A 20,264-nucleotide genomic window follows, 5' to 3' on the forward strand; every position below is an offset into this window, starting at 1 on the left:
GAGGCAGGAGAATCGCTTGAGCCTGCAATGACCCAAGATGGCGCCACTGCACTCCAGCCTGAGTAACAGAGCAAGATTCTGTCTCATAAAAAAAAGAAATCAGACATTATTGTAATAAAGTGTTATCCACTACTGATGTTTACTTCTGCTTTAATATTAACTCTAGTACAGGGTGTGTACACTACTCCCAGGTCATCATGAAAGCACTGTACCAAAAGGAAGAACACCAGAATTCTTCCTTTTACAACAATAGCTCATATTTTATTTTTCTCAAGTAGTAGGTATTGCAGAGTCATCTTGTCATGGCCATCAGGTTAAGGTGTTCCTTCCAGATTCTCTACACTCACCCAGGGTCAGCCAGTATTGCTGACAGCTGGGAGACAGCACAGTTAAAAATGATGATCCTACACAAAACAGAAGGAAAAGGCAAGCACCTGCCTTTCCAGAAAGTGAAGGTTATGTCTAAATGTCTTATTCTGTAGAAGGTATATTTCTTTTACTGAAGAGCAACCAGAGTAGATTTTGACAGGTTACAGCTAATAAAGGTTTTTCTCTCTGAAAAGGTAAAATCGTTGACTTCCTAATTATGTGCTTACATGAAAGCACATTTAATAGGTCTCTCGACTATTGTTTTTTGGTTTTTTTTTTTTGAGATGGAGTGTTGCTCTGTTGCCCAGACTGGGGTGCAGTGGCACGGTCTCCTTGGTTCAAGTGATTCTCCTGCCTCAGCCTCCCAAGTAGCTAGGATTATAGGCACGCACCACCACGCCCGGCTAATTTTTGCATTTTTAGTAGAGATGGGGTTTCACCATGTTAGTCAGGCTGATCTCGAACTCCTGACCTCAGGTGATCCACCTGCCTCAGCCTCCCAAAGTGGTGGGATAACAGGCATGAGCCACCATGCCCGACCTCAACTTTCTACAATATAGAGAATATAGTATGTTCATTGAAACAAATTTTATTAGATATTTAAGTAATATTAAAGTGACTGGCCGGGCACAGTGCCTCACGCCTGTAATCACAGCACTTTGGCAGGCTGAGGCGGGTGGATTGCTTGAGCTCAGGAGTTTGAGACCAGCTTGGCCAATATGGTGAAACCCTGTCTCTACTAAAAATACAAAAATTAGCCAGGCGAGGTGGCACGTGCCTGTAATCCCAGCTACTCGGGAGGCTGAGGCAGGAGAATCACTTGAACCTGGGAGGCAGAGGTTACAATGAGCTGAGATAGCACCACTGCACTCCAGCCTAGGCAACAGAGTGAGACTCTGTCTCCAAAGAAAAAAAAGAAAAAATAAATAAAAGTGACAGATTGTTAGACATGCTTTAAAAAAACATACCCCCCCTTTTTATCAGTACTGTTAATGTAAGCTTTTATGCCTGGCTTTGCATTTGCCCTGCAATAAAATAAGATTTTATAAAGAGACCTAGGCTAAAACTTGAATTCTCATGCTTCTGTGGAGCAGAAAAGTGGCAGGGAATATTTCTTTATACAGTTCACTTTTAATCATTCAATCAAAAAACAGTTCCTTCCCATTTAAAATGCCTGTTCAAACATTTGAGTTATTCCCTTTGGATTATCAGAAGCCAGATTACAAAATTTAAAAAATGCTACCAAGTCCTCTATGAAGCAACAGGCACAGAGATAATTTAAAACTCCAGAAACAATTTTTAGAACCTTAATGTGAAAAATAGATTTTTTTTTTTAATGCATACTCATCTCTGTCAAAGGCTAGGCTAAAAGCTGTTTGAGAGTCATACTGCGTGTGCCCCTTCCTCAGGTGATGGGTAGTTTTGTGGACACAGTAAAGAGTTAACCCAGTTTACTCGGGGGCATCAGGTCACTCTTCCTGGACACCTGCCATCAGTCACCATGCCTAACAAACCCTTCCCTGGAAGCAGTTAGAACATACCTTGGGAGTCAGATCCATCCATCTTGGGAGTCCAGACTCATACTACCTTTTTGTCTTTGGAAGTCACCAAATGAAAATAATTGTGCCCGATGATTGAGCAGATATGCATACTGTCACACTCATTCCTTTTGTATTAACCTTTTATTTACCTGTTAATGAAATCATCAAAATACACTGAGTAGGCACCTAGTATGTACATCTGTCCTTAGTGCTTTTGAGTGTTAATCTAAACTCATACATCAACAAACATTCTAGCCAGACAAGTAGGTGGCTAGTCAGCCCATTAAGAAACTTAATTACTAGTTTCTAGTAGCTTTAAAGTCTCATTTAACATTTAACATATCAAAGAGCATGTCAGAAGCTAGACATCAACAGCAGATGACGCCAAAGTCATAGGGTTTTGCCTCTGTGTCCAGTGCATAGGCTCCGAAGCATGACTTGCACGTCTTGATAGGATTTTTAGAAAAAGAAAATCACACTCTTTTGTCTACTTTTAACAAGTGAAAAGTAGAGCCTTCATTACCCTAGTAGAGCTTAACCTAATACAATACAATGAACCAAACAGGAAGAAAGGCATCTTCTACAAACCCTATTCAAAAAGTCATTGGCCAGCTCTTTAGAAAGTTTATTAATAATTTAAATATTTAAATAACGTGTAGGTTATCTATTAGCTCTCTTCTATTAGGCTCTACACGGCCTCTTTTAGGGCGAGGTTAGAAGTTCCAGTTTGACATGCTGTTCCTCTCAGCAAGGCCCCATTTCTTCAAGTGAGTACAGGATTGTTGATAGCTCAGTTTACAAAGTGGAAGTGATGACAACTCCCATTGATGTGGACAGTTCTATAAACAACGCGAGGTGACTTCAGCTTATGTGGCTCGTTGCCTGACCTCTTCTTTTAAGGTATCTCTTTCTAATTTTGATCATCCATTTTATACTCAGTTTGGCAAACTCTGCTGCTTTAAATAATGCCAAGAAGGCGCCACAGAGAAGAGCAATTGTGTTCCAAGGATTGGCAGTGATTATCTGTGAAGCAAACAGAAACATAGGATTACTGGTTTGCTTCAGTCTTGATTCTTTTTTTTTTTTTTCTTGAGACGGAGTTTCGCTCTTGTCGCCCAGGCTGGAGTGCAGTGGCACGATCTCGGCTCACTGCAAGCTCTGCTTCCCAGGTTCAAGCACTTCTCCTGCCTCGGCCTCCCGAGTAACTGGGACTACAGGCACGTGCCACCATGGCCAACTAATTTTTTGTATTTTTAGTAGAGACGGGGTTTCACCATGTTGGCTAGGATGGTCTCGATCTTTTGACCTTGTGATCTGCCTGCCTCAGCCTCCCAAATAAAATACTTTCAAGCTCAATTTAGCAGAGTGACTTTAGTATGCACTTCAGTGTTCACATGTAAAAATGGTGATACCACCACTGTTTATATATAAAGACTGTTGTGAAGCTGAGTACAGCATGCCTTGGGTACTGGGCTCCACTTGGCCCATAATAGGTACCTCATACTGAATATAGTAGGTTAAAAAATGTTTTATCACACATTTACCCAACGAGCTGCAAGCCCTTCTCCCCCGTCTTGATGCAATAAGCCTCTGCACATCCCTCTTCATACAAAGCCTTGCCAGTCCATAATGAATAGTGGTAGTGGGTGATAGCAGAGCAAGCACATCCATATCACAGAATCCCCACCTGGGGTTGGAAGCTTACACGTTTGGGTCTCAGCTATGAAACTTTCCTGTAAACCACGATCACATCAAGACATATTGTGATGACCTGAATGCCAATTAATACTAGATTTGGGCCTGGCTCTGGTGGACGGTGTGTCTTAAATGTTCCTTTAGCAAAGCTGTCCAATTATTTCTCCCCTTCCAAGGTCATGAGTCAGAATTTGACATTAGAGGAGGTGGAGCCAGATGGCTAAAGAGAACCCTCCAGCAATAGTCCTCTGCAGCAACACCAAACTGAGCTATCCATGTAAAAAAGTATCTACACAAGAGCCAAAAAATCAGGTGAGATATCCCAGTATCTGGTTTAGTACAATAACAGGAAAAGACACACTGAAGAGAGTAGAAAGGAGGGTCTCACACTGCCTATCCACCCCTCCCCCGACCTTAGGCAGTGCAGCAGAGAGAATCTGTGAGCTTGGGAGAGGGAGGCGAGTCAGACTTTGCATTGGAACTTCACAGGGGAACAGAGCACCAGGCAGAATTCTGAGGCCCTGATTCCAGGCTAGAGCCCGTGAAAAGAGTATTAGGCCCACCCCAGATCAGAGGGGCATCTGCCACCCCGGTGGGAGGAAACCAAGTCTGGGCCCACTTTACAATAAACTAAAGTGGCCTTGGGCCCCAAATAATTTCAGTGGCAGCCAGGCCGTAGTAACCACAGCCCTGGTACTGCATTGGGCTGGGAGTCTGTGGGTTTGGGGTGTGATCCAGCATGACACCAGCTGCCTCAACTCCAGGCAGTGCAACATGGTGGAACACTCCTGCTTGGGCAAAGGAGAGGGAACAGTATGAGGGACTTTGCCTTGGAATCTAGTACCAGTCCTGCCACAGTAAAACACAGCACCAGAAAGAATCCTGAATCCCCTAATTATAGGCCATTGCTCCCAAATGGCACTTCTAAACCCACCCTGGCCAAAAGGCAATCTGCCACCCTAGCAGGATGGATCCAAACCCCAGCCAGCTTCACCACTGGCTGACTAAAGTGGCCTTAGGCAAATCCCAGTATTGCATTGGTCTAGGAGGGACCCAAAGTGGTGCCAGCTGTGACAGCCATGAAAGTACCTGCCTTACCCTCCCCAACTCCAGGCAGCTCAGAGCAGAGAGAGACTCCTTCCCCTTGAGGGAAAGAGATCAAAGTAAGCAAGGGACTTGGCCTGGGAACCCCCAGGGCATTCTCTCTGATCCTTCTTCCCAAGTACAGGAGGGCTGGACATGTAGAAGTCTACAAAATAGTCACAGTGTAACTTGGCTTAGACTGCCCTCTAGTGCTGAAACAGCTGTAGTGACTACATGCTTAGGGAACTCATCATCAGTCACCTTTCAATTTGTAGAAAATCCCCTGAAGATAGATAGGTATAAACAAGGGCAGACTGTGAAGACTGAAATAAACACCTAAGTCTTCAATGCCCATAGACAGACATCCACAAGCACCAGAAAAATTCAGAGAAATACAACCTCATCAAACAGACTAAATAAATAAGATGGCAGTGACCAATCCAGGAGAGACAGAGGTGCGTGACCACTCAGGGAATTCAAAATAGCTGTTCTGAGGAAACTCCAGGAACTTCAATGAAACACAAAGACTCAATTCAGAAATTCACCAGAGAAATTCAAGAGATTAAAATCATTTTTAAAAATTCAAACAGAAATCCTAGAGCTGAAAAGTACAGTTAACAAACTGAAAAATGCATCAGAGTGCCTCAAACACAGAATTGATCAAGCAGAAGAATTAGCTTAAAGACAAGTTATTTGAAAATACACAAATTAAAAAAAAAAAAATGAAGAATACTCATAAGGTCTAGAAAATATCCTCAAAAGGGCTAAATCAAGAGTCAATAGCCTTAGCCGGGTGCAGTGGCTCACGCCTGTAATCCCAGCACTTTGGGAGGCCGAGGTGGGTGGATCACAAGGTCAGGAGATTGAGACCATCCTGACTAACACAGTGAAACCCCGTCTCTACTAAAAATACAAAAAATTAGCCGGGTGTGGTGGCAGGCGCCTGTAGTCCCAGCTACTCAGGAGGCTGAGGCAGGAGAATGGCATGAACCCAGGAGGCAGAGCCTGCAGTGAGCCGAGATCGCACCACCGTACTCCAGCCTGGGCAACAGAGCAACACTCCATCTCAAAAAAAAAAAAAAAATTAATAGCCTTAAAAGGGGGGTAGAGAAAAAGACAGAGGTAGAAAGTTTATTCAAAGAAATAATAGCAGAGAACTTTCCAAACCTAGAGAAAGATATGAATATCCAGGTACAAGAAGGTCAAAGAACACTAAGTAGATTCAACCCAAGCAAGACTACCACACTAAAATATATAATAAACTCTCAAAGGTCAAAGCAAAGAGAGGATCCTAAAAGCAGTAAGAAAAAAGCAGCAGACAAGATAAAGGAGCTCTGATATATCTGGCAGCAGACTTCTTTGTGGAAACCTTACATGTCAGGAGGAAGTGGGACGACATATTCAAAGTGCTGAAGGGGGAAGAAAGATAACTGCCAACCAAAAATATTGTACCCAGCAAAGCTACTGAACCCTTCAAACATGAAGTAGAAATACTTTCCCAGACAAAATCTGAGGAAATTCATCACCACTAGAACTCTCTTATGAGAAAATCTAAAGGCAGTTCTTTAATCTGAAATAAAAGGACACTAACATGCAACAAGAAATCATCTGAAGGTATAAAACTCACTGGTAAAATAAGTACACAGACAAATTCAGAATCCTGTAATACTGTAACTGTGGTGTGTAAACCATTCATATCTTTAGTATGAAGACTAAAAGATGGATCAAAAATAAGAACTACAACAATTTGGCCGGGCGCGGTGGCTCACGCCTGTAATCCCAGCACTTTGGGAGGCCGAGACGGGCAGATCACGACGTCAGGAGATCGAGACCATCCTGGCTAATACGGTGAAACCCCGTCTCTACTAAAAAATACAAAAAACTAGCCGGGCGAGGTGGCGGGCGCCTATAGTCCCAGCTACTCGGGAGGCTGAGGCAGGAGAATGGCGTGAACCTGGGAGGCGGAGCTTGCAGTGAGCAGAGATCTGGCCACTGCACTCCAGCCTGGGCGACAGAGCAAGACTCCATCTCAAAAAAAAAAAAAAAAAATACAATTTGTTAAGAGACAGGCAATACAGGCCGTGCACAGTGGCTCACGCCTGTAATCCCAGCACTTTGGGAGGCCAAGGTGGGCAGATCACAAGGTCAGGAGATTGAGATCATCCTGGCTAACACGGTGAAACACTGTCTCTACTAAAAATACAAAAAATTAGCTGGGCATGGTGGCAGGCACCTGTAGTCCCAGCCACTCGGGAGGCTGAGGCAGGAGAATGGCGTGAACCCTGGAGGCGGAGCTTGCAGTGAACTGAGATGGGCCACTGCACTCCAGCTTGGGCAACAGGGTAAGCCTCCATCTCAAACAAAAAAGGAGACAGGCAATACAAAAATATAAATAGATATAATAATATATAAATAGATATAATAAGTCAAAATGTGAGAAGTATGGAGTTGAAGTGTAGTTGTAAATGTTTTTTGTTTCTTTGTGATCAAAGTTAAATTGTCCTCAGTTTAAAATAACTTGTTTTAACTGCAAGATGTTTTTTACAAGCCCTATGGCAACCATAAAGCCAAAACCTATAATGGACATAATAAAAAAGTAAGGAATTTAAAGAGATAATCATTTATCCACAAAGACAGTGAGAAGAATGAAGTTACAAAACCAAAAAACAAAAAACAAAATAGCCGTAGTAAGTCCTTCTCTATCAGTAATAATATTGAATGTAAATGGACCAAATTCTTAAGACATAATTGCTGAATTTATTAAAAAACAAGACTCAACTGTATGCTGCCATACAGCATATAGTTCACCTAGAAAGACACACAGACTGAAAGTGAAGAGATAGGCCAGGCGCAATGGCTTATGCCTATAATCCCAGCACTTTGGGAGGCCAAGGTGGGCAGACTGTTTGATGGCAGGAGTTTGAGACCAGCCTGGTCAACATGGCGAAACCCTGTCTCTACTAAAAATACAAAAATGAGCGAGGTGTGGTGGCGCATGCCTGTAATTCCAGCTACTCGGGAGCCTGAGGCAGCAGAATCACTTGAACCTGGGAGGTGGAGGTTGCAGTGAGCCAAGATTATGCCACTGTGCTCCAGCCTCGGTGAGAGAGCAAGATTCCATCTCAGAAAAAGAAAAAGAAATGAAGGGATAGAAAAAGACATCCCACACAAATGTAAATAAAAAAACAGGTTTAACTATACCTATAGCAGATAAAATAGACTTCAAGTCAAAAACTGGAAAAAGAGACAAAGATCATTATGTAATGATGAGGGAGTCAATTCAACAAGAAGATATAACAACTGTAAATATGTATGCATCCGATATCAGAGAAAGCAAATATATAAAGCAAATATTAAAAGATCTAAAGAGAGAGACAGACTGCAATAATAGTAGGGGACATCAATGTCCCACTCACAACAGTGGGACAGATTATCTAGACAGAAAATCAACAAACATTGCATTTAAACTATACTCCAGACCAAATGGACCTAACTGACATTTACAAAACATTTCATCCGGCCAGAAGCGGTGGCTCACGCCTGTAATCCCAGCACTTTGGGAGACTAAGGCAGGCGGATCGTGAGGTCAGGAGATTGAGACCACCCTGGTTAACACGGTGAAACCCTGTCTCTACTAAAAAATACCAAAAAAATTAGCCAGGCATGATGGCAGGTGCCTGTAGTCCCAGCTACTCGGGAGGCTGAAGCAGGAGAATGTCGTGAACCCGGGAGGCAGAGCTTCCAGTGAGCCGAGTTCGCGCCATTGCACTCCAGCCCGGGCAACAGAGCAAGATTCCATCTCAAAACTCCAACTGCTACAGCATACACATTTTTCTCATCAGCACATGGAACATTCTCCAGGGGAGACCATATGTTGGGCCACAAAACAAGTCTCAACTAATTCAGAAAAATCAAAAGCATATTAAGTATCTTGTCTGACCACAATGGAATAAAACCAGAAATCAATAATGAGGAATTTTGGAAACTGTACAAATACATGGAAATTAAACATGATGCTCCGTAGTGACCAAAGGTCAATGAAGAAATTAAGAAAGAAATTTTAAAATTTATCGAACAAATGAAAATGGAAACAATATACCAAAGCCTATGAGATACAGCAAAAGCAGTACTAAGAGGGAAGTTTATAATACATGCCTACATCAAAAAAAGTAGAGATTTCAAATAAGCTAATGATCACTTCAAAGAACTAGAAAAGAACAAACCAAACCCAAATTTACCAGAATAATAATGATCAGAGCAGAAATAAATGAAACTGAAACTTAAATGAAAAGTTAGCTGTTTGACGCCAGGCCAGGGGCTCACACCTGTAATCCCAACATGTTGGGAGGCCAAGGCGGGCAGATCACAAGGTCAAGAGATCAAGACCATCCTGGCCAAAATGGTGAAACCCTGTCTCTACTAAAAATACAAAAATTGGCCGGGTATGGTGGCGGGTGCCTGTAATCCCAGCTACTCGGGAGGCTGAGGCAGGAGAATCGTTTAAACCCAGGAGGCAGAGGTTGCAGTGAGCCAAGATTGCGCTACTGCACTCCAGCCTGGTGATAGAACAAGACGCCGTTTTAGAAAAAAAAAAGAAACGTTAGTTGTTTGAAAAGTTAAGCAAAATCAATAAACCTTCAGCTAGACTAAGAAAAATAGAATGAAGACCCAAATAAATAAAATCAGACCAAAATAAAAGACATTACAATTGATGCCACAGTAATACAAAGGATCATTAGAGACTTAATGAAAAACTATATGCCAATAAAGGAAAACCTAAAAGAAGTGGAAAAATTCCTGGATACAGAGTCTACCAAGATTGAACCATGAAGAAACAGAAAACCTGAATAGACCAATATGAGTAACAAGATAGAGGCAGTGACAAAAGAAAAGCCCAGCACCTGATGGCTTCATTGCTAAATTCTATCTAACACTAAAAAAAAATTAATAGCAATTCTACTCAAACTATTCCAAAAAATTGAAGAATATTTCCAAACTCATTCTGCAAGGCCAGCATTACCCTAATACAAAGACACAACAAAAAATGAAAACCACAGGCCAATACCCTGATGAACACAGATGCAAAAGTCCTCAACAAAATCAGTCAACCGAATTCAATAATACATTAAAAAGATCATTCACTATGATCAAGTGGGATTCATCCCAGAGATGCAAGGATGATTCACATATGCAAATCAATAAATGTAACACATCACATTAACAGAATCAAGAACAAAAATCATGTAATCATTTCAATAGATGGTAAAAAAGCATTTAATAAAATTCAACATACTGTCATGATAAAAACTCTCAATGTGCCGGATACGGTGGCTCACTCCTGTAATCCCAGCACTTTGGGAGGCCGAGGCAGGCAGATCACTTGAGGTCAGGAGTTTGAGACCAGCCTGGCTGACATGGCGAAACCTCATCTCCACTAAAAATACAAAAATTAGCTGGGCATGGTGATGTGCACCTGTAATCCCAGCTACTCAGGAGGCTGAAGCACAAGAATCATTTGAACCTGGGAGGCAGGGGTTGTAGTGAGCTGAGATCATGCCACTGCACTCCAGCCTGGGAGACAGAATGAAATTGTGTCCAAAAAAAAAAAAATCTCAACAAACCGAGTATAGAAGGAACATACCTAAAAACAATAAAGACCATACATGACAAACCCAAAGCTAACATCATATGGGGAAAAATTGAAAGTCTTTCTTCTAAGATCTGGAACAAGACAAGGATGCCTACTTTCATTATTTTTGTTCAACATAATACTGGAAGTCCTAGCCAGAGCAATTAGACAAGAGAAAGAAATAAAGGGCATCCGAATTGAAAAGAAGTCAAACTGTCTTTGTTTGTGGATGACATGATCTTGTACTTTGAAAAACCTAAACACTCCACCAAAAAACTGGCAGAACTGATAAATTCAGTAAAGTCACAGGATATAAAATCAACACACCCAAATCAGGAATATTTCTATATGCTAACAGCAAACAATCTAAAAAACTTATAGCAATGCAAGAATAAAATAAAAAATAGAGCAATCCCATTTACAATAGCTTTAAAAATATAAAATACCTAGGAATAAATTTAACCAAAGAAGTAAAAAATCTCTATAATGAAAACTGTAAAATAGGGATGAAAAAATTGAACAGGACACAAAAAATGGAAAAATATCCTATGTTCATGGATTGGAAGAACTAGTATAATGTCCACACTACCCAAAGCAATCCACAGATTGAATGCAATTCCTATAAAATACCAATGACATTCTTTACAGAAGTAGAAAAAAAATCCTAAATTTTATATGGAACTACAAAAAATGCCGGATAGCTAAATCAATCCTGGGCAAAAAGAACAAAGCTGAAGGCATCACACTACCTGACTTCAAAATACACTACAAAGTTATAGTAAACAAGGCAGCATGGTATTGGCATAAAAACAGACACATAAGACCAATGGAACAGAACACAGAATCTAGAAATAAATCCATGTATATGCAGCCAACTCATTTTTGACACAGGCACCAAGAAAATACAATTGGGAAAGGACAGTCTCTTCAATAAATGGTGCTGGGAAAATTGGATATCCATATGCAGAAGAATGAAACTAGACCCTATTTTTTACTATATTAAAAAATCCACTCAAAATGGATTAAAGACTCAAATCTAAGACTTGAAATTATAAAACTTGAAGAAAACACTGGAATAATACTTTAGGACATTGGTCTGGACAAAGATGTTTTTGGGAAGACCTCAAAAGCACAGGCAACAACGGCAAAAACTGAAAAATGGGATTACATTAAGCTAAAAAGCTTCTGTACAACAAAGGAAACAATCAACAAAGTTAAGAGACAACCTACAGAACGAGAGAAATTATTTGCAAACTATGCATCCAACAAGGGATTAGTAACCAGAATATATAAGGAACTCAAACAACTCAACAGCAAAAAAAAGCCAAATAATCCAATTTTAAAATGGGCAAGAGATCTGAACAGCCATTTATCCCAAAAGATGACATTCAAATGGCCAAAAGGCGTATGAAAATATGCTCAACAACACTAATCAATCAGGGAAATGCAAACCAAATCCAAAATAAGGTTATATTACCTCCCCTCAGTTAAAATGACCACTAGCAAAAAGACAGTAAGTAACAGATGATGGTGAAGATGTGGAAAAAGGGGAATGCTTGTATACTGTTGGTAGGAATGTAATAATTTACATTATGACTAATGTAATAATTTACACTATGATTAATGTAATAATTTACATTATTAAAGTCACTATGAAAAAACAGTAAGGAGGTTCCTCAAAAAGCTAAAACTAGAACTACCATATGATCCAGCAATCTCATTGCTGGGTGCATATCCAAAAGAAAGGAAATCAAAAAAGAAAAGAAAAAAAAAAAGAAAGAAAGAAAATCAGTGTATCAAAGAGATGTCCACACTCCCATGTTTACTGTAGCACTATTCATAACAGCCAAGATATGGAATCAACTGAAGTGTCCATCAACACTTAGGATGGATGGATAAGGAAAATGTGGTATATATACACAATGGAATATTATTCAGTCATTAAATAATGAAATCCTGTCATTTGCAGCAACACGAACGAAACTGGAGAACATTATGTTACGTGAAATAAGCCAGGCACAGAAAAACAAATATCACACGTTCTCACTCATGTGGGAGCTAAAAAAAAGTGAGTCCCATGGAGGTAGTGAGTAAAATGGTGGTTACCAGAGGCTGGGAGGGGTTGGGGGAAGCAGAGATGAGGAGAAATTGGTTAATAGGTGCAAAAATACAGTAAGATAGATGACATGATAGTACAGTAGAGCAATTATAGTTAACAAGAATGTATTACATATTTCAAAATAGCTAGAAGAATGTTCCCAATGCAAGGAAATTAAAAATGTTTGAGAAGATGGGTAACCCAACTACCCTGATTTTTGATCATTAGACTTTGTATGCATCTATCAAAATATTACATGTACCACATAAATATGTACATTTATCAATTTTTTAAAAATATGGCATTAATTAATGCTTTGTTAATTATTTGTACCATTTTGTTCTTACTACAAGTAGTATTTATCCTACAGAGAACCATTAAGAAAAAGAATAACTTGGAACTAGAGTAACCTGTATAGTAGCAACTTAATGCTTTCTACTCAATTTATTCAATGAACATTACTACTAAGCAGCTACTCTGCGCTAAGCACTCCACTATATCCCAGATAAACTATGATGAGCAAAATTAAAGTCCCCCTCCTTTACAGAGAAAGTCTAGTGATGAAGACAAGACCAAACACAAAGAATACGTAACACTGATGCCATACATATAAATTACAAGCGATTTGTGCTATGAAAAAAAGATGAGGACAGGTAGGTAGACTTATCAGTCTACAAGAATGAGCCAAAATGCTTCAGAGCAGGAGTTTTGCTATCATAATCTTAAATAATACTCACATCTTGGACTTTCTGGATGAAAGGATCTTTCCATTCAAAGACCACAAAAAACAACTGAGCACTTTTTTCAGCAGCTGGCCTCTGGTCAATGTAGTTAACCACACTTGTCTAGATATGGAGGAGAGAAAGCAGTGTTACCACCTCTGTGTGCCCTTCCCTCGCCTGTGTCCAGGGAAAGGAGAGAGAGTAGGCAGGGGATCATAGACTGTGGTTCTCCTCACACTATCTTTTGGAGACAGAGTGGCAAAAACCTCATATATACAAGATCCTGACACTGGTAGCACAGCCAAGGCTTTACCTTGGTTTCCACAGTTCTCTGGGGAAATGGGATCTGTGATGTACAATAGGTGTTTGGGATTGTCACTGAAATTTGTCACTAGGTATCCGTACTCACAATTAAACCATATTCAGGCCAGGCATGTTGGCTCATGTCTGTAATCCCAACACTTTGGGAGGCTGAGCCAGGCAGATCACCTGAGGTCAGAAGTTTGAGACCAGCCTGGCCAACATGGTTAAGCCCCGTCTCTACTGAAAATACAAAAATTAGCGGGGCGTATTGGTGGGCGCCTGTAATCCCAGCTACTCAGGACACTGAGACAAGAGAATCGCTTGAACCTGGGAGGCAGAGGTTGCAGTAAGCCAAAATCGGGCCACTGCACTCCAGCCTGGGGGACAGAGCAAGACTCTGTCTCCAAAAAAAAATAAAAAATAAACCATATTCAAACTACCATGTAAGACTCACAATTAAAAGCAATAAAAATCCCAAATTTCAAAATACTTGGTTTTCAGACCAAGTATTTGTTTGAACTTTCAACCCTTGTTTCAACCCTTCAAGTTTACAGGGACAAAGCACAGCCGCATAGATCCACACAGCTGAGCATTCCCTGTAAATACTGAGTAGAGGTGCTTGGTGAGATCTGGTAGTCAATTACTAAAGAGGCTGTGTGGCGTAACGGAGAGCAGACAGGTAGCAAAGGCAGAAACCAGCTCCACCCAGAGGCTCGGATCCATCATCGAAGCTGAGCCTCAGCTTTGCCACCCGCAAAGGTGAACAAAATGCCTACGTCACTACAGTACGGGGGCATGCCTATGTGAGAGCATTCTAAACTCTAAAATGTGATTTTAAAACACATTAGTTAGTTGTGTTCAAAGGAGCTCATAACACCAACAAAAGACTTCCAATTTAGACAGTAATAAAAGACACTAAAATTTCTTAAATGTAAAGGTTCACTGGGGTTTTCACCCTTTGGTTTCAAATCACAGTGGGAGCTACCAGAAGAGCCAGGGTAGGTGGGGTTGAACTTAGGTAAGTGAACACAGTCTCCTTCCTCAGAGCTGTTGTGGGGCCAGATAAGAAAGGACTTGAATTTCTTGGAGCAAATTTGGATGCAAAAATCTGGGAGATAACAGTTATCTTACAAAACAGGAATACTGTAAGGTCCAATCACCGGGAGGGATTGCCACTTCCCAAGGCAGGAAAAATAGCCTTGCTTCCTCGAAGAAAACTGGCTTTGAGCCTCTTCCAAGTATCCAGCCTGGACTAGTTTGAGGAGCTAGGGCTCATGAAAGGACCCTGTTTACCACTAATCCAAGACAGTCCCCTCCTGCCTGACTTCTGGCCAGTGACAGCCTAGTTGGCTGGAGTGTGTCCTTCTGCTCCAAATGAGCATCATGAGCCACTGGGATACAGGAGGAAAAGACTAGTTTTTTAGTATTTATTTTTATCTCATCCTTTTAACATTTCTGTTTTTGAATGTTTAAAATGTATATAACATTAGGACAATAATAGTATGTTATATCACCTGCAAAGTTGTATGTATATGGAGTATATGCTCAAAAAGTCTTTACTAATGGCAAAAATGAACAAAAAGCTTTCAGCCCACTGGCCTAGCAGCCAGGAGATACAGCTGGCATCTCTTGCTGTGACACCCATGAGAGCTGAAGAGGACCTTAGGAAAAGGATCAACATGCACACTTGGGACTACTGTGTCTAGTCTCTCTTCCCTGCAAATAATCAATCTGCTATGCCACTGCCAGCCCCTCACAGTGCTGCTAGATACAGGACATCAGACACGACTGGACGAGTTACTGACCTCTCTGCAAGCCGCAGTGATCTCTGCCCCACACATGCATTCTGTGAGGACTGGCTGGTATGTGCGCTGTCTGCAGAAGCACACACAGACTCTCTGGCACAGCGTATGAAGCCCTCCATGGGGGTCCCTTCTCATCTTGACCAAGGCCTACTCACCCTTAAGGCCCTGCTCAAAGGACCCTTCTCTGCAAAGCTTCCCTCCACCTCAGACTTGAATGTGGAAAAGTCACCAGCAGTTTCGAGCAAACCCAGAGCCACCTACCTCCTGCCGGAACTCCACTGCTTCCCGCCCATCCTCCTCCTTGGTCTTCACCAGTGACATCTTGACCCAGGTGCGGAAGCCCCCAGAGAACTTCCAGCTGGAATAGGCACTCTCACAGGCCTGCATGAAGCCTACCCTGTTTGGGCTTGGAGGAAGGAAGGAGAAGGAAGATGCACGTCAATCCAGGTCTGGCAGCAGGAGTCGGAGCCCCCACTGCAAGCTGGTTTCCTTGCTGGCACAACCAGGATGCTGCCCACTCCCTGCCTCCTCTCCAAACTGTGGTTGCCTCAGCAGGGCTGTCAGTCACCAGCAAAAGCAAGGCCCATCCCAGTTTTCTCTCCGTTTCATTTCCAAATGGAGGGGGAGTTGTCACTGGCCTCAAGGCAGGAACATGATCCCTGAAGCTCCCAGTGGGAGAAATCCTCCTCCCTCCTCCCATCATTCCTATCTACTGCTACCAAAGCTGTCGGCAATGAAGTTGGCAGAAGCTCCTCAGAACACGGCGCTCGCAGCTCCTCAGAGAACTCTGGACTTGAGCAGAGCCTGAGGAAGCCCTCACTGGCCTGTCAGCTCCCTCTGGAAAGCCCAAAGAGGGGAAGAGGGTTCCTTGGGGAGCTCTCAGCCAGGTGGGACACCTACAGCATCAGCCCCAAGACAGTGCAGATGCAGCAAAATCAAAGCGAACGTAAAAACAAGTAAAAACTGCAGCAGCATCCTGAGGAAGCTCACAAAAGGAGTGTGGAGTCGGGGGGGATCCCGGGGGAAGCCTTCCAGGAGGAAGGCAAGATGGCCAGCTTGAAGCAGGGAAGGGAGGAATTCTAGGTGGCAGAAAGGGGGAAAAATGCTAAGGCAGAGGCTCTGGGGTGGAAGAACAAAGCAGCAGTGGTGTGGAATGGAGGCAGCTCGCTGCACGTCCACTGGGGAGCAGCCTTGCTGCCCCGGTAGCTGCCTCCCCGCTTGCTCTGAATGGAGCCTCTGTGGTCAGCCGGACCTGGAACTGAGTCTCTCTCAGCTCAGGCACATGAAGAAAATTCTCCTGCCCTCTAGGCTCCACGGTGTGACCCCAACGCAGTGTGTGTGGAGCAGACAGGAACTTTCTGATGGTCAGGGGACATTCATCCCTGTAAATCAAAGACTAAGAGAGGTGGCGGAGCTTCCATCATCATACTAGAGATGCAGTAGACCCTTAAACAACACAGGTTTGAGCTGGGCGGGTCCATTCACACACATATTTTCTTCCGCCTCCGCCACTCCTGAGACAGCAAGACCAATCCCCGTCCTCCTCAGCCTACTCAACATGAAGGCGACGAGGATTAAGGCCTTTACAATGATCACTTCCACTTAATGAAGAGTAAGTATATTTTCTCTTCCTTTTTTTTTTTTTTTGAGACGGAGTCTCGCTCTGTTGCCCAGGCTGGAGTGCAGTGGCACAATCTAGGCTCACTGCAACCTCCGCCTCCTGGGTTCAATCAATTCTCCTGCCTCAGCCTCCTGAGTAGCTGGGACTACGGGTGCATGCTACCACACCTGGCTAATTTTTTGTATTTTTAGTAGAGACGGGGTTTCACCATGTTAGCCAGGATGGTCTCAATCTCCTGACCCTGTGATCCGCCCACCTCGGCCTCCCAAAGTGCTAGGATTACAGGTGTGAGCCACCACACCTGGCCATGATTTTCTTAATAACATTTTCTTTTCTCTAGTTTACTTTATAAGAATATAGTCTATGATATATATAACCACAAAATATGTGTGGTTTATGTTATTGGTAAGGCTTCTGTCAATAGTAGGCTGTTAGTAATTAAGTTTTGGGGGAGTCAAAAGTTATCCACAAATTTTTGGCTGCACAGGCAGGAGTGGTTAAGTTTGGTCACCCCAAACCCCAAGTTGTTCAAGGGCCAACTGTATTTCAGGCAAACACACACTGAGCCCTAGGGGCAAGACGTGGGTCCTGTGCACACTGGAGGGGTGGGGACTGGAACCAAGGAACCACACAAGAACTTGCCCTCAAGAGGACTTACAAATCAAAGGCAACTTCCCCTACTCCTCAGCAGCCCCAGGCAATGGCGAGACCAAACGATCTCTCCAGAACCAGTCAGCACTATGTGCATGGACAGCCAGCGTGCTCCTCCACACCAGCTTCGCTTAACTTTGTGATAAGACGTTGAGTGGACCAGCCGAGCTCATGAGGTCCCTTCCTGGGCCAATGAGTCATCGGGGAATGTCCCTTCCCTTCCCTGCCCTCAGCCCTCCATCTCTAGCCCAGGGATGTACATGGCTGGAATGAGATCAAAAGTAGACAGTAAGCCCACTGTGAACTCTAAAAGGCCACCTTTGCAGGAACTCCTGGAAAGAAGAGAAGAGGAGGTAATCAATGGCGCTGAAGTCCTCACTACTGTTGTTCAGGCGGAACTGGAGGAAGACCAGCTCCCGCTTTTTCACTTCCCGGGGCCCCTGGACAATCAGGGCAGATTTCTGCAGAGAGACAAAGGACAGAGTCTCAGTCCTGGGAAAGCACACAGAGGTCTCTGGGTCTGAGGGCAGAAGCACTGACTGGAAAGCCCATAGCTCCTTGCCCAGTGGTCTCCAAAGGGACCACTAGCCAGACCCTCCTGTTCAGGCGAGAACAGGCCCGGGCTAGGACTCATGCTCATTCCTGGGGAGCTTCCCCCACACGATGCCCAACCAGAGCTGAATGCAGCTCATTCTCTGTCCACTTTTCTCATTGGTTGTTTGAGTTATGGAAGCCCTTAATTTAGCAAGGATGTTCACTTTCATCTGTTACGTGTGCCAATCTTTTCTTCCAGTCTGCCATTTTTCTTTCAACTTTGTTTCCAATGTCACTTGTCCTATGGAAACTTTAAATTTAATGTAGTGAAACCTATGAACCTTTTTTTCTAAAGTTAATCTATAAATTCAGTTTCCATCACAGTTAAAAGTCCCAATGAATTTTTTTTGTGGAACTAAGAAAGCTAGTTTTAAAGCATACTTAGAAGAACACGTGTTCAAAAATAACCAAGACAAGTTTGGGGACGGGGAAGACTGGTAGGGAAGGCACTATAGGGAAACTTATAAACCTATAAACCATAAAGAAACCTTTTCTTTATAGCTTTGGGTTTTGCTTGCTGACGAAAGCCAAAATTATGCCAATATTCTCCTCTATTTCTTTATAGCATTTTTTAACCTTTTTTACATTTACATACTTTATATATCTGGCTTTAAGCTCTGCATATAGTGTGAAATAGGGCTCTAACTCCTACTTCCCAAACAATGCATAGAGACAGGTTTTAAAGCCTCTTCCCCTCCCTGCTTTATCCTATACTAAATTCAATATAGAACCAACATCTGTGTCTGCTCCTGGCCCTAGCAGAGCCCACACATTTGTCTGTCTCTGTCCAGTACTATGCTGCTTTGATTCCTGTGGTTTTCCACTGTTCCCAGATCTAGGCCGGTGCCCTCCCCACTAGTCTTCCCCATCCCCAAACTTGTCTTGGTTATTTTTGAACACGTGTTCCCCTAAGTACGCTTTAAAACTAGCTTGCTTAGTTCCACAAAAAAATCCACTGGGACTTTTAACTGTGATGGAAACTGAATTTGTAGATTAACTTTAGAAAAAAATGTCTTTTACATCAACTCATATGGAATTCCACACTGACTATTAATATTGCCACTTCTGGTCTTCGTTGCATTTTCCAAAGACAGCTTTGTCCATCTTACTTATTTTTCAACCTTTCTGTGCCATTTCGTTTTAAGTATGCAACAGAGAGCACTGTCCCTGGTTTCTACTATCCATTTCTTCCTTTAGTACTAGAACAGCTTTCCCAACCCAGGTTTCAGCAGAATCCACTCCCCCTGCTGGAGCCTCATCTCTGCCCTCAAATGTAGCCATGTGATGAAGTTCCTAATGTGTGGAAGAAAAGGAGACTCATTCAACTCCATGCCATTTCCTGAAAAGGGAACTGCTTGCCCTCCACTTCTCACCTTCCCAGGCGTGGGCATGTGCACGCGCGCGCGCACACACACACACACACACACACACACACACACTGCCCACATGGACCAGAACAATGCCCAGGGGACAGCACAGTGACAAGACAAAAGTCATGGCTGGACCATCCTATGAGGCAGCACTGGCCACTATGCCACACAGCCTGCATGCCAGGACTGTTCTCAAAGAGAGGAGGAGACTTCTCCCTCATCTCAGCCACCGTATTTGCAGGTTTTGTTTTTATTCGGTAGCTTAGCTTATACTCTGACTAATACACAATTTGTTAACTGACACTGGAATGTTTCATGGTTGCAAAAAAATCTAAAAATGAGGCATCAGCCAAACATTTGGGCGGTGGGAAAATGGCGGGCAGTAAGGAAATAGATAAGGATCCCGCAGGCTGGAAAGGTGGCAAACCTTATTGTGCCAGACAGAGCATTTGATAAAAAATAACTACCATTAAATTGAGAGCATGAAAGAAAGCACCAGAAAATCACAAAATTCCACAGATGTTACAAATATAACAGGATGAGACCCTCCACTAGGGTCACTTTCACATGGACTTGATTAGATGCGAACAGCCAGAAGCCTACACGTTTCTGAAATCTCACTGCAAACAAAGGCAATGGGAGGAGGAGGCGGGTAAGAAGCCACCCTCCCAGTTTGTGATTGTTTAGCCCTAAAGCCGCTCACACAATCAGGAAGTGAGTGGCACAAGCTGTGCAGCCACCAGGGAGGGCGTATTTTCTAATATCCACTTCAGATATGGCCAC

At 42.8% G+C, this 20,264-nt stretch overlaps 1 protein-coding gene across 9 annotated transcripts in view; it reads right to left on the minus strand.

The window, feature by feature from the left end:
- Nucleotides 1–1,480: 1,480 nt before the first annotated feature.
- The window catches only part of PACC1 (proton activated chloride channel 1), a 44,303-nt gene continuing 25,519 nt past the window's right edge, over nt 1,481–20,264 (minus strand). For 4 of the 9 annotated variants that reach the window (XM_005540780.4, XM_065541402.2, XM_015449837.4 and 1 more), the window contains 4 exons: nt 17,836–17,978; nt 15,507–15,651; nt 13,153–13,260; nt 2,037–2,933 (listed from right to left, as the gene is read on the minus strand). In XM_005540780.4, coding sequence (XP_005540837.1) covers nt 2,772–2,933; nt 13,153–13,260; nt 15,507–15,651; nt 17,836–17,978 — 558 coding nt within the window. In that variant the 3' untranslated portion in view covers nt 2,037–2,771. Of the gene's footprint in view, nt 2,934–13,148; nt 13,261–15,506; nt 15,652–17,835; nt 17,979–20,264 lie in introns of those variants that run through there. The other 5 variants (XM_074035991.1, XM_065541416.2, XM_074035988.1 and 2 more) reach the window with 3 other exon arrangements.

This window comes from Macaca fascicularis, chromosome 1, assembly GCF_037993035.2.
Source record: "Macaca fascicularis isolate 582-1 chromosome 1, T2T-MFA8v1.1".
Lineage (NCBI taxonomy): Eukaryota > Metazoa > Chordata > Mammalia > Primates > Cercopithecidae > Macaca > Macaca fascicularis.